We start from the raw sequence: 14685 nt of genomic DNA on the forward strand, positions 1-14685 counted from the left end.
TATATATGTTAGTGACACACACATATACAGCTCTGGCAAAATTTAAGAGACCACTGGCAAATGTTCAGTTTGTCTCTTTATATTTTTTGAGTAAAATGTAAATTGTTCTTTTATTCTATAAACTACTGACAACGTCTCAGAAGTTCCAGGCACTATATTTGTATGTAGATGTGGGGGTTGTCTGGTTACTAGGGAATCCCCACATGTACTTATGCTGGCTAACAGATGTAAAACATTCAGCTGCGGCGCTAAAAACTAAAACTCCAAGCACTAAAAAATACTCGGAGGACCCCCGAGCGTGCTCAAGAAATCTCGAGTATTTTCACTCATCACTAGTGAGAAATAATGAATTCATGAGCACAAAACCCAGCCTCATGAATTCACTATTTCTGACACCTGTCCAGGTGAGTACAGATATGCCGTGTGTGACCTCCATCGTCTCTTCACTTTGTGTGACATAGATTACATAGACTGAAGAGAAAATGGAGGTTCTACACGGCAGATCTCTACTCACCAGGTCAGGTGTCCTAACTAATGAGTTTTTTGAAACATGACCTGTTGAGTCTAGTTCTGCTTGGTATTACCGCCATTGTCTCTTCAGTCTGCGACACAGATTAAGCGGACTGAAGAGATTATGGAGAAAATACAAGTAATATTATTTTTGGACAACTCATAGCTCCATACCAAACACACAGAGCTGCAGTGTTGTACTTACTAACCACTGGAGCTATGAGGTGGCAAAAAAGCAAAGTGTGCGGCGCAGTGTGCTTATTCGGAGCACGGTGTGTGTTGCCGGCGGCGAAATACACAAATAACCAAACAGTATTGGGGGCAAAAAACATTTACATTTATTTATAAACAAAAAAAACAAACAAAATATTAACTGTGCCGGCTTGAGGTAGAATGACGGAACTGGGGGGGTGTAGCTGTGACGACGCAGGGGTGGCAGGAGAAGGGGCAATTAAAGTAGTGGGGTCTGGGAGTTCGGGGATGGTGCTAGACTCATGAGAGGGCTGAGACGCACTGGAAGGGGAGGCAAACCTGTCATTAAAGACACATTGGGAGGTGAGGGGGGAGGAATAGAGATAGTCCGCTGCTTTTTATTGTTTTTCCCTTTTTGGGATCGGCGCTGCGGTCTGGGGAGCCTCGGTGGGCTCATTTCTTGCGGCCTTGTCATGGTGGCAGACCTGTCAGGGTCCGTGTGCCGCTGCTGCTGCATGGTGGTGGTGGTGAAGGCCGTGCCAAGGTCCTGCTGCTACACGGTGGTGGTGGGGAAAGCCGTGCCAAGGTCCTGCTGCTGCATGGTGGTGGTGGTGAAGGCCGTGCCAGGGTCCTGCTGCTGCATGGTGGTGGTGGTGAAGGCCGTGCCAGGGTCCGGCTGCTGCATGGTGGTGGTGGTGAAGGCCGTGCCAGGGTCCGGCTGCTGCATGGTGGTGGTGCGGAAAGCCATTCCAGGGTCCGGGTGCTGCTGTTGCTGCTGCTGCTGCTGCATGGTGGTGGCAGAGGAGGATGTCCAAGCAGGAGCAGCAGTTGGTATGGTGGTGGCCGTGGGCTGTCCAACAGCACTCAGCACGGTGGTGGCGCGGTAGTGGTGTCCGGCAGTGCTTGGAATGGTGGTGGCCGTGTAGTCGTATGCAGCAGAGCTTGGCATTGAGGTCAAGCATGACAGTGTAGGCACAGGAGGAAATGCCACCACTGGCTGCTGAAAATACCGACTCTGCTGCATAGTCTGCACGTAAGCAGCATTGCAGGCCTGCATGACACTAAGCTGGAGATCAGGAGTAAGGTGTTCCAACATGCCCTTCTCTATTTCATTGAAAAAATGATGTGCTGGCCTCTGGAGGTCGGCTTTCACTTGGTCAAGGCTTCTGGTGACATCTTGGATAAGTGTATTCATATGGTTTATGGCAGTATCCAGTCGGTCTCCTATCGCCTTGAGTCCATAATGAAAGACCGAGCTCAAGTGCAAAAACTCGGGCATGAGTGACCTGTCCGAGGCCCACTGCCGCTGCCTGGAAGAGCCCAAAAAAAAGAGGCAGAGGCCTGGGACAGGGGAATACCTGATGGGCCAGCTTCCTGGTCTCCAGTCTGTGTGGCATGCCCACTTGCTGCAGTGCTGCTGGATGGCTGGGACGAGTCCGTGGCTGTTTGATGAAGGACCGCTCCAGAACCAGGGTCAAGAGTGCTGCTCCATGTGCTGTGAAATAAAGAAGAAAAAAAACACATTACTACCAAACATTTACAATAGTAAAGCGCCAACTCCTGTGGAATAGAAAAATACAGATTCGGCAATACAACACGACCCAATACACCACAAAAAGTACTAACATTCTCTGGGCAAGGACCGGTCTCAAAAATGCCAGGATGCGGTGATATTTATATTTTCGGATCCTTGCTACAGAACCACTAGGAACCCGGCTCTCCTGACGAAGGTCCTTGTTGAAGCGATCCTTCATCGAACGCCAACGGGTTTTGACTTTGAGCACTGTTGAAAAAACACAAAATAATGGTTAGACAATGCACTTTTGGCTGGGATCAGGAGTTTCTCTCATCGCACACAGTTGTGTGATCCCGGCCAAGGTCACAGCTGCATTACACCGCATTGCAATACTTACTAAATGCATTGCGGACCCAAGTTGGGGCGCCGTCCCAGCCATCCCACATCGCTTGGGCCACCTCATTCCATGGCTGCCGGATCGTCACGTCCGAATGCTGCAGAACCCGGGAGTCCCACAACGGGACTCGCTCATGGACCAGGAATTTGAGGATGTCATTGTCAATGAGGTCCTCATCCTTTTCTGGAACCTAGAAAATAAATAAATACATTAATGTTGGAGAGATTAACATAAGGAAAAGAAAGAAAGCAACAGAGACAGAAAACAGGCAAGAATATTCAAAGTCAAGAATAAAAAAAGGAGTCAAGAAGAAAAAGGTAAAGAAAGAGCAAAGTAAAGAAATGAACAGTAAATAATAGTAAAGTCAGGATACAATAAGCATAGGACAGTCAGCCAGGTATACTTACACGCTGCCTTGCCACACGACCGTGTCCACGCTGCTCCTGCTTGGCCTCTACCGCAGTGGAAGAACTGTTCTGAAAAAGAAAAAAAATTATTGTCACATGTGTAGATGTGACAGAGAATACTTCTCAATCCGAAGAGGTGAGTACTCACTTCACTTTTATTTCCACCCTGTGCAGGGCCAGGACGCTCCTCTGAAGAAGACGACATTCTGATGAATGCTGCAAGAAAAAAATACAGAAATTATTAGGACATATAGAGAGAGAAAAAAGAAAATAGAGACATTGGCTTTGATACTCACATTGTCTGTCTGCTCTTCTTCCCAGTCTGCTGTGTAGTGACCTGCCAATGCCCACTCCCTCCTTTTATCACTTTATGTGGGGGGACTAATCAGTGTCTAGACATGTTTTCCTGTGGTAAAACGCATGCGTTCACATAGACTGTAATACGTTTTTACAAAGCATTCCTTCCGCTAACAACCGCATACATTTCTAGGCGGCAAATTGACGCCTCTGAAATTACTACATGTAGCGTTTACCGCGCCAAACCGCAGACGACCAAACGACGCATGCGTCATCAAACGCGGCAAAACGCAACCTATCTAATGTTAAAGATAGGAATACACAAAATACACAACGCATGCGGATGTATGCGTCCAAAACGCCGCGGGCACAACCGCAAATGTGAAGCCAGCCTTAAAAATGTTAAGGCTGGAGGTAACATGACGCTGTGCCCCTCTGCTAGTAAAGCCAAAATTCAGCCCTTCTTTTTCTCACTCAAGACTTTTCTTTTCCTCTCCTTTTCAATGGTTAAATGTTATTTTTTCATTCCTATTACTTTTGGGATATTACTAGCACCTGTTTTGCCATCCAGCTTGTCCTATTGCAGGAGGATTGTGAACACCACAGCGGGGTTTATACTTTCCTTTAATAAATAAGATTTGGTTCAGGTGATCACTAATCAGAAGCGCATTAAGTAGAATGAGACGAACTCTGGGGGGAATTCAGCTGACACTGGAATGGAATGGCTCAGACATGGAGAAAAGCGGATTATTATACAACTGGGCAGTGGTCTCTTCATTTTCTCCAGAGCTGTATACATGTCTTTATATTGCATAGAGAGATAGATAGAAGAAAAGCCGGTAATTCATCTGTCGGGTTCTTTAAAATCACTGCAGGAGCCGACAGGATAGAAGAGATGGATTACACACAGTACATACATATAGAATAGATAGATATACAGATGTCAGTGACAAATACAATTAGTGCAGTGTGTGTGCAAATTACAGGACTTGTATTTAATTAATACAAGATTATTTATTGGAAAAAAAATGGTGTGGGCCCCCTTGCAATTTTCATAGCCAGCACAGGGAAAGCCAGTAACTGAGGGTAGATGTTTATATCCTGGGAAGGGGGTAATACCAATGGAGCTTCCCAGGCTATTAATATCAGTTCACAATTGTATACTTATCCTTTACTGGCTATTAGAATGGGAAACCCCCCAAAAACTGACATTGAGTTCCCTCATAATTAATAACCAGCAAAGGCTATGCAGACAGCTGTGGGCTGACGTTAATAGTCTAGGAAGAGGCCATGGATACTGGCGCCCCCCTCCCCCAGCTAAAAACATGAGCTCTCAGCCACCCCAGAAAGGCGCGTCTCTGAGATGCGCCAATTCTGGCACTTAGCCTCGCTCTTCCCACTGGCCCTGTTGCGGTGGCAAGTGGGGTAACAGTTGGGGGGGTTGATGTCAATGTTTTGGTGTCATTTACGTTTTTTTTTCATCCCCTTTTCTTTCAGTAGACAGACATCTTTTTTCCCAACTTAAAAACGGCACGCGATTTTCTGCTAATTCTTACAGATAAGGTTCAGAAAGAGGTCTCCCTAGGCAGAATAAAAGGTCCATTCTCAACCCCACCGTTTTACAATTTGAGCATTTCCCTGTTAGGGTTTGTTCCCAAGAAAGAGCCTGGCAAGTTTTGACTCATTCAACACCTCTCTTACCCCAAAGGATCGTCACTGAATGACGGCATTTCATGAAACGACGCATCGGTCACATACGTTTCCTTTGATCGGGCTATCATGTTGATTAGGGATGCTGGCCCAGGGGCTTTAATAGCAAAATCACACATTGAGTCTGCTTTGGGTCTTTTGCCAGTTCATCCGGATTGTCATCATCTGTTGGGTTGCTTTGTAGACGGTTCTTATTATTATGACACACGGTTGCCTATGGATTGTTCTATTTCTTGCTATTATTTCAAATTATTCGGTACTTTCCTGGAATGGGGAGTCAAATATGAGACCGGTTCCCAAGCGATTACCCATTAGCTTATTGATTTTTTGTTTGTGGGTCCTAAGGACTCCGGGTCCTGCTAGTTTTTGTTTGACACTTTCCGTTTTCTCATGTCACGCTTTGGTGTTCCTGTATCCGAAAAACAAACTTTTGTTCCTTCCATTATCCTATCTTTTTTATGGATTGAGATTGATTCCATGACAATGGTTTTCTGTCTTCATTCTGAAACAATTTCAAAACTGCTGTCATTGATTGAAGGTTTTTGCCCTGTCTGAAAAGTTACTCTATGACAGATGCAGTCATTGTTGGGTCTTCTCACATTCGCATGCCGTGTAATGTCCATGGGAATAATTTTTTCTAGACATCTGTCTCTGTCAACCAGAGTTATCACGTTTCCCCTTCACAAAATTCATATACAACCACCTTTACAAGTTGATTTGCTGGTCTGGAAAGAGTTCCCCTTGTCATAAATTTCAGAACGGTTTACCCACGGCCAAACTAGAGAGGCACCCATGCCCGTCCCTCATGTGGCAAGTGGTGGAGGATGTTTAATGGACCTGGTGAGATCCTCGGTTGCCCTGTCTACATGTCGTTCTTACAGTAAGGCATGGAAGGAGTGGTGTAGTTTAGTGGGGTACTGACAGAGTTTGTCCTCCCAGGACATTTATTTGGAAGTCACCATTGATTACCTACTTCACCTGCGATGTATGGGGGTATCTGAGGCTGTTGCTCAGAATCGCATATCTGGTTTGGCTTTTTATTTCCGCCTTTTGGTTGGACGAAAGTCACCAAGTTTTTTTTATCATTCGTCAGGCCATCAAAGGTCAGGAGAACAGATGGCCGATTTCTTTCAGTTTGCTTACCCGTTTGGCTAACGTCACCTCTGTCATTGCCATTTCCGTGTGCGGTTCCACCATTACTCCCCAGCAACATGCCCGCTGCCTTGGGGTCATACTTGATTCCGAGCTTTCATTCACCCCCCACATCCGATCACTGGCTCGCTCTTGTTATCTGCACCTCAAAAACATTTCTAGAATTCGACCCTTTCTTAATTTCCACTCTGCAAAAACTCTGACTGTTTCACTTATTCATTCTCGTCTGGACTATTGTAACGCTCTACTAATCGGCCTCCCTCTTACCAAACTCTCCCTGCTCCTATCTGTCCTGAATGCTGCTGCCAGGATCATATTCCTCACCAACCGTTACACCGATGCCTCTACCTTGTGCCAGTCATTACACTGGCTACCCATCCACTCCAGAATCCAGTACAAAACTACTACCCTCATCCACAAAGCACTCCATGGCTCAGCACCACCCTACATCTCCTCTCTGGTCTCAGTCTACCACCCTACCTGTGCCCTCCATGGCTCAGCACCACCCTACATCTCCTCCCTGGTCTCAGCCTACCACCCTACCCGAGCTGTCCATGGCTCAGCACCACCCTACATCTCCTCCCTGGTCTCAGCCTACCACCCTACCCGAGCTGTCCATGGCTCAGCACCACCCTACATCTCCTCTCTGGTCTCAGTCTACCACCCTACCGTGCCCTCCATGGCTCAGCACCACCCTACATCTCCTCCCTGGTCTCAGCCTACCACCCTACCGTGCCCTCCATGGCTCAGCACCACCCTACATCTCCTCCCTGGTCTCAGTCTACCACCCTACCCGTGCCCTCCGCTCCGCTAATGACCTCAGGTTAGCATCCTCAATAATCAGAACCTCCCACTCCCGTCTCCAAGACTTTACACGTGCTGCGCCAATTCTTTGGAATGCACTACCTAGGTTAATACGATTAATCCCCAATCCGAACAGTTTTAAGCGTACCCTAAAAACTCATTTGTTCAGACTGGCCTACCGCCTCAATGCATTAACCTAACGATCCCTGTGTTGTTTCCCATTCAAAATTTTTCACTATAACCAGGTTCCTCATATCATGTTCTCACATGATTTATGCATTTAATAGCCCTCTGTGTCTGTACTGTTAACTTGTTCATGCAGCTTTATAAGAACACCCGAGCCTTACACTATGGCTGGTCCAAACATCGAAAGCAATTGTTACCATCCACCTCTCGTCTCCCCTTTTCCTCTTAGATTGTAAGCTTGCGAGCAGGGATTCGTATTCGTAAATCCAAGACTGACCCGTCGAGTCTGGGTTCCTGGGTCTTTCTTTTTGCAGTTTCTGGTCCTATGTGTCCCGTAAATCTAGTTCACAATTATTTAGCAGTCCGCCATTCTGGTGAAGCTTTTTTCTCCCATGAGGACGGTTCCCCCGATGGTATTTTAGTTCCAACCTCTCTTTCCTAAATCCTTCCTTTGCCTGGGCCTCCGTCCTAGCGAGATTGGTACCCACTCATTCAGGATTGGAGCGGCTACAGATGCGGCCCGGGCTGGTTTGTCTATCCCTGAAATTCAGCATATTGGTAGATGGCGTTCCTCTTGTTTTTCAAAGTACATCAGACCGGATTTATTACTCCATTAACTTCAGTGTTTGCTTTTCAGAGGGTGTGAAACTCGTCATGTTGATTCTTGTGCATTCGTACATTTTCTGGGTGTCACAAAGGGCAGAGCGTCGGCCGGGTGGAAGAGATCTTGATGTCGATATTGATTGTCTTTTTGAGAGGAATCAGGGGATTGACCTGGTCCCAGGTTCTCCCTGAAGTTGTTCGTATAGCTCAACCGGTCAAGTGCCGGGGCCCTGAGCAGGCAGGGGGCCCACTCGTCGTCGTGGACACTGGCGTGCTATAGTGCCGGCCCCCACGAGTGGACCCCCCGCCTGCTCCGGGCCCCGACACTTGCGATACTTACCTCTCCCGGTTCCAGCGCTGCAGCGTCTTCCATCCTCTGACTCTGACGTCCAGGTCAGAGGGCACGATGACATCACCAGTGCGCGCCCTATGCCTGAGCAGTCACAGCACAGAGAGCAGGAAGACGCCGACGGTGAGGAGTCCAGAGCAGCGACAAGCAACGAGAGGTGAGTATTTCATTTTTTTTTTTATATTTGGAGCAATATTCCTGGTGCTCAGGAAGGATATAATGGAACTAGAGAGAGTACAAAGGAGGGCAACAAAATTAATAAAGGGGATGGGAGAACTACAATACCCAGATAGATTAGCGAAATTAGGATTATTTAGTCTAGAAAAAAGACGACTGAGGGGCGATCTAATAACCATGTATAAGTATATAAGGGGACAATACAAATATCTCGCTGAGGATCTGTTTATACCAAGGAAGGTGACGGGCACAAGGGGGCATTCTTTGCGTCTGGAGGAGAGAAGGTTTTTCCACCAACATAGAAGAGGATTCTTTACTGTTAGGGCAGTGAGAATCTGGAATTGCTTGCCTGAGGAGGTGGTGATGGCGAACTCAGTCGAGGGGTTCAAGAGAGGCCTGGATGTCTTCCTGGAGCAGAACAATATTGTATCATACAATTATTAGGTTCTGTAGAAGGACGTAGATCTGGGGATTTATTATGATGGAATATAGGCTGAACTGGATGGACAAATGTCTTTTTTCGGCCTTACTAACTATGTTACTATGTTACTATGTTAATATATGGGGACCATCAGAAGGGGCCCATATATGAAGCATTATATGGGGCCAATTTAATATGGAGCATCTTATGGGACCAATTCTATAGGGAGCATCTTATGGGACTAATTATACATGGAGCATTTTATATGGCCAATTATATATGGAGCATTTTATATGGCCAATTATATATGGAGCATTATGGGGGGCCCATTTACATGGAGCATCTTATGGGGCCAATTATTTTTGGAACATTATATGGGCCCATTCTGTATGGAGCAATATATGGGACACAGTATACTGTAGTATGGGGCCGATCATATACTGTATGGAGCATTATATGGGGTCCATTCCGTATGGCGCTACCAACTTAGGTTTGGTTTGGTAGGTCTTTTTATAAATCCTTAAAACCGGCACAATAGTCTGACAGCATTATTCCCAGATACCACATGAGTTGGAAAGACCTGCGGCATCTCCTCCATGCTGGTCCCATTTTGTTTTAGCTCTTTCCATCCATTTCAGCTTTTTTCTCCGGCCCCCAGACCTGTGTGTTGGGTCCAGCAGAAAAATATTCGGCTTTCCCATTGACGTGCCTTGGATTTGTTATTCGTGCCAGTTAGTGATGAGCGCGTGTGGTTTTCCGAACATGCTCGGGTGTTCTCCAAGTATCTGGGGCGTGCTTGTAGATTATGTTTGAGTCCCTGCAGCTGCATGATTTGCGGCTGCTAGACAGCCTGAACACATGCAGGGATTGCCTGTTTGTTAGGAAATCCCCACATGCGCGCCCCAAATACTCAGAAAACCCGAGTAATGAGCACACTACACTAGTGCCGATCTTCCAGGATCTGAATATTTCACTATTCGATCATTACTACCAATAATGCATTGTTGAAAAAAAAAACACAGGACGTTCCTTTTCACTCACTGTGTGTGTAGCTGGAGAACATTTTACTTTCACTTTGTAGGCTGACAGACAAGATACTAAGCTATAAGATGCACCAGTTGTAAGCTGTGATCTTTATTCCTGAATAAATATATCTTCTTCACTGTTGAACGGCTGGACAGTACAGAGATTAATGCGCTGCAAAAATCCTCACATCTCCTCATCCCTCCTCTGTTATCTTCTCCACAATTTCTCATGATTCCTCCATTGTCTTTTTTACATCTTGTCATTGGTCTGTCTTCACATCCACTCATCCCGCCAATATCATCTCCCCATCCTTACCTTAGTCTCACATCTCCTCATCCTTCCTACATTATCTTCTCCACATTTCTTCATGGCTCCTTCATTGTTGTTTTTACATCTCGTCACTGCTCTGTCATCTCGACATCCAGTCATCCCTCCACCATACTCTTGTCATCCTTCTCTTCACATCTTGTCATCCCTCCTCCATTGTCTTCTCCACATCCACTCATCCCTCCATGACCCTCTCTTCACCTTCACCTTGTTTTCACATCTCATCATCCTTCCTTCATTATCTTCTCCACATTCACTCATTCCTCCATCATCCTCTCCTCAGCTGAGCCTTGCCTTCACATCTTGTCATCCCTCTTATATTGTCTTCTCCACATCCTCTCATCCCTCCATCATCCTCTCCTCAGCTGAGCCTTGCCTTCACATCTTGTCATCCCTCTTATATTGTCTTCTCCACATCCTCTCATCTCTCCATGATCGTCTCTTCATCTTCACATCTCATCATTCTTCCTTCATTATCTTCTCCACATCCACTCATCCCTCCATCATCCTCTCCTCAGCTGAGCCTTCTCTATCACATCTTGTCATCCCTCATATATTGTCTTCTCCACATCCACTCATCCCTCCATCATCCTCTCCTCAGCTGAGCCTTGCCTTCACATCTCATCATTCTTCCTTCATTATCTTCTCCACATCCACTCATCCCTCCATCATCCTCTCCTCAGCTGAGCCTTCTCTTCACATCTTGTCATCCCTCATATATTGTCTTCTCCACATCCACTCATTCCTCCATCATCCTCTCCTCAGCTGAGCCTTCTCTTCACATCTTGTCATCCCTCATATATTGTCTTCTCCACATCCACTCGTTCCTCCATCATCCTCTCCTCAGCTGTGCCTTGCCTTCACATCTTGTCATCCCTCATATATTGTCTTCTCCACATCCACTCGTTCCTCCATCATCCTCTCCTCAGCTGAGCCTTGCCTTCACATCTTGTCATCCCTCTTATATTGTCTTCTCCACATCCACTCATCCCTTGATCATTTGCTCCTCATCCTTACCTTGTCTTCATATCTCGCCATGCCCCTCCATTGTCTTCTTCACATCTGCTCATCCCTTACTTGTCTTCCCTACATTTTTTAGTCATTCCTTGTTATCACTATGTGCCCCCTTGGTCCTTTACCTGATCATTTGGCTTGTAGTGGGATAGTATGGTTGTGATGATATAGAGTGTAGTCTCCAAGGCTTGATAATTCTCAGGCAGGAGGCTTTTCAACCAATTTCCAACTTTGACGGCTCCACAGGTGGATGATGGGTCTGAGATGTAGCTCAGCAAACCACCAGATAAAGCTGCAAATCCCTGGGCATCAAGCTGGGATTCTGGAGATTTCTTCAGTGAATTAAACAAGATGGATGGAGTCAGACACTGTGGAGAGAAATGTCAAATTCCATATCTACCAGCTATAAAAATATTATGCGTAGTGTTTATAGTATGTGTAGTATTGGATAGTATGATCATAACCCTTGCTGCCGTGCATATGTTCATCCAAGGACATGCATCAATTTTGTGGCACAGATACAGGTAATAAGAACTTTTAGCACCTCTTCTGACCATATGTCCTGGAGAAGTCGTGTCCTCTCTGTAGTTCCCCAGCAGTTAGTACATGAGCAGCATGAATCACAGCCTGGCTGTATGATTGCAGGCAAGGGTAGTTTTCCATGAAATGCTCAATTGTTTGAGAGAAAGTATAGTTTGAGGAACATAACTGGAGATGAGACAAGTTCGGCATCACCCCTGCTGGCTTCTCTCAGCCCCACTCCAGGAAATAGGTGTCTAGCCATGGGACAGATTAATAAATCACTAGTAGCGGTGCTGGAAAGATGGAACTAGTACCAGCCGATGGCTTCTGTAAAAAAACGCAGCAAGCAAAAAATATATCTGGCTGCAATCATGCAACCGTGCTCCAATTCATGCTGCTTGTTATTTGTGCAGCAAAAATCAGATGACAGGTTCCCGTTAAGAAGTAAGAAACACTAAACATGGATAAGATTCACTAGCAAACCATGAACCTGCTTAAGACTCACCCAAATAATGACTCTGCCCAAGACTCACCGAAGGAATGAATCTGCCCAAGACTCACCCAAATAATGAATCTGCCCAAGACTCACCCAAATAATGAATCTGCCCAAGACTGACCCAAATAATGAATCTGCCCAAGACTCACCCAAATAATGAATCTGCCCAAGACTCACCCAAATAATGAATCTGCTCAAGACTCACCCAAATAATGAATCTGCCCAAGACTCACCCAAATAATGAATCTGCCCAAGACTCACCCAAATAATGAATCTGCCCAAGACTGACCCAAATAATGAATCTGCCCAAGACTCACCCAAATAATGAATCTGCTCAAGACTCACCCAAATAATGAATCTGCCCAAGACTCACCCAAATAATGAATCTGCCCAAGACTCACCCAAATAATGAATCTGCCCAAGACTCACCCAAATAATGAATCTGCCCAAGACTGACCCAAATAATGAATCTGCCCAAGACTCACCCAAATAATGAATCTGCTCAAGACTCACCCAAATAATGAATCTGCCCAAGACTCACCCAAATAATGAATCTGCCCAAGACTCACCCAAATAATGAATCTGCCCAAGACTCACCCAAATAATGAATCTGCTCAAGACTCACCCAAATAATGAATCTGCTCAAGACTCACCCAAATAATGAATCTGCCCAAGACTCACCCAAATAATGAATCTGCCCAAGACTGATCCAAATAATGAATCTGCCCAAGACTCACCCAAATAATGAATCTGCCCAAGACTCACCCAAATAATGAATCTGCCCAAGACTCATTCAAATAATGAATCTGCCCAAGACTCACCCAAATAATGAATCTGCCCAAGACTCATCCAAATAATGAATCTGCCCAAGACTCACCCAAATAATGAATCTGCTCAAGACTCATCCAAATAATGAATCTGCTCAAGACTCACCCAAATAATGAATCTGCCCAAGACTCACCCAGATAATGAATCTGCTCAAGACTCACCGAAGAAATGAATCTGCCCAAGACTCAACCAAATAATGAATCTGCTCAAGACTCATCCAAATAATGAAACTTCCCAAGACTCACCGAAGGAATGAATCTGCCCAAGACTCAACCAAATAATGAATCTGCTCAAGACTCACCGAAGGAATGAATCTGCCCAAGACTCACCCAAATAATGAATCTGCCCAAGACTCACCCAAATAATGAATCTGCTCAAGACTCGCCCAAATAATGAATCTGCCCAAGACTCATCCAAATAATGAAACTTCCCAAGACTCACCGAAGGAATGAATCTGCCCAAGACTCAACCAAATAATGAATCTGCTCAAGACTCACCGAAGGAATAAATCTGCCCAAGACTCACCCAAATAATGAATCTGCCCAAGACTCGCCCAAATAATGACTCTGCTCAAGACTCGCCCAAATAATGAATCTGCCCAAGACTCACCCAAATAGTGAATCTGCTCAAGACTCATCCAAATAATGAATCTGCCCAAGACTCACCCAAATAATGAATCTGCCCAAGACTCACCCAAATAATGAATCTGCTCAAGACTTATCCAAATAATGAATCTGCTCAAGACTCACCGAAGGAATGAATCTGCCCAAGACTCAACCAAATAATGAATCTGCCCAAGACTCACCGAAGGAATGAATCTGCCCAAGACTCAACCAAATAATGAATCTGCTCAAGACTCATCCAAATAATGAATCTGCTCAAGACTCGCCCAAATAATGAATCTGCCCAAGACTCACCCAAATAATGAATCTGCTCAAGACTCATCCAAATAATGAATCTGCCCAAGACTCACCTAAGGAATGAATCTGCCCAAGACTCACCGAAGGAATGAATCTGCCCAAGACTCAACCAAATAATGAATCTGCCCAGGACTCACCGAAGGAATGAATCTGCCCAAGACTCACCGAAGGAATGAATCTGCCCAAGACTCAACCAAATAATGAATCTGCTCAAGACTCACCGAAGGAATGAATCTGCCCAAGACTCACCCAAATAATGAATCTGCCCAAGACTCACCCAAATAATGAATCTGCTCAAGACTCATCCAAATAATGAATTTGCCCAAGACTCACCCAAATAATGAATCTTCCCAAGACTCACCGAAGGAATGAATCTGCCCAAGACTCAACCAAATAATGAATCTGCTCAAGACTCACCGAAGGAATGAATCTGCCCAAGACTCACCCAAATAGTGAATCTGCCCAAGACTCATCCAAATAATGAATCTGCCCAAGACTCATCCAAATAATGAATCTGCCCAAGACTCATCCAAATAATGAATCTGCCCAAGACTCATCCAAATAATGAATCTGCCCAAGACTCATCCAAATAATGAATCTGCCCAAGACTCATCCAAATAATGAATCTGCCCAAGACTCATCCAAATAATGAATCTGCCCAAGACTCATCCAAATAATGAATCTGCCCAAGACTCACCCAAATAATGAATCTGCCCAAGACTCACCCAAATGATGAATCTTCTCGAGTCACCCGAATAATGAATCTGCTCAAGACTCACCCAAATAATGAATCTGCTCAAGACTCACCCAAATAATGAATCTGCCCAAGAC

General features: G+C 45.4%; 1 protein-coding gene across 2 annotated transcripts in view; it reads right to left on the reverse strand.

The window, feature by feature from the left end:
• SLC39A4 (solute carrier family 39 member 4) overlaps positions 1–14685 on the reverse strand; it is a 132744-nt gene that overhangs the window by 92211 nt on the left and 25848 nt on the right. Inside the window, exon 2 of one of the 2 annotated variants that reach the window (XM_069732109.1) lies at positions 11214–11456. The exons of the other annotated variant lie outside the window; for it this stretch is intronic. Within the exon in view, the coding sequence (XP_069588210.1) occupies positions 11214–11456 (243 nt within the window). The remainder of the gene's footprint in view (positions 1–11213; positions 11457–14685) is intronic. 2 annotated transcript variants of the gene reach the window in all.

The sequence above is a fragment of the Ranitomeya imitator genome, chromosome 6 (genome assembly GCF_032444005.1).
Source record: "Ranitomeya imitator isolate aRanImi1 chromosome 6, aRanImi1.pri, whole genome shotgun sequence".
Classification (NCBI taxonomy): domain Eukaryota; kingdom Metazoa; phylum Chordata; class Amphibia; order Anura; family Dendrobatidae; genus Ranitomeya; species Ranitomeya imitator.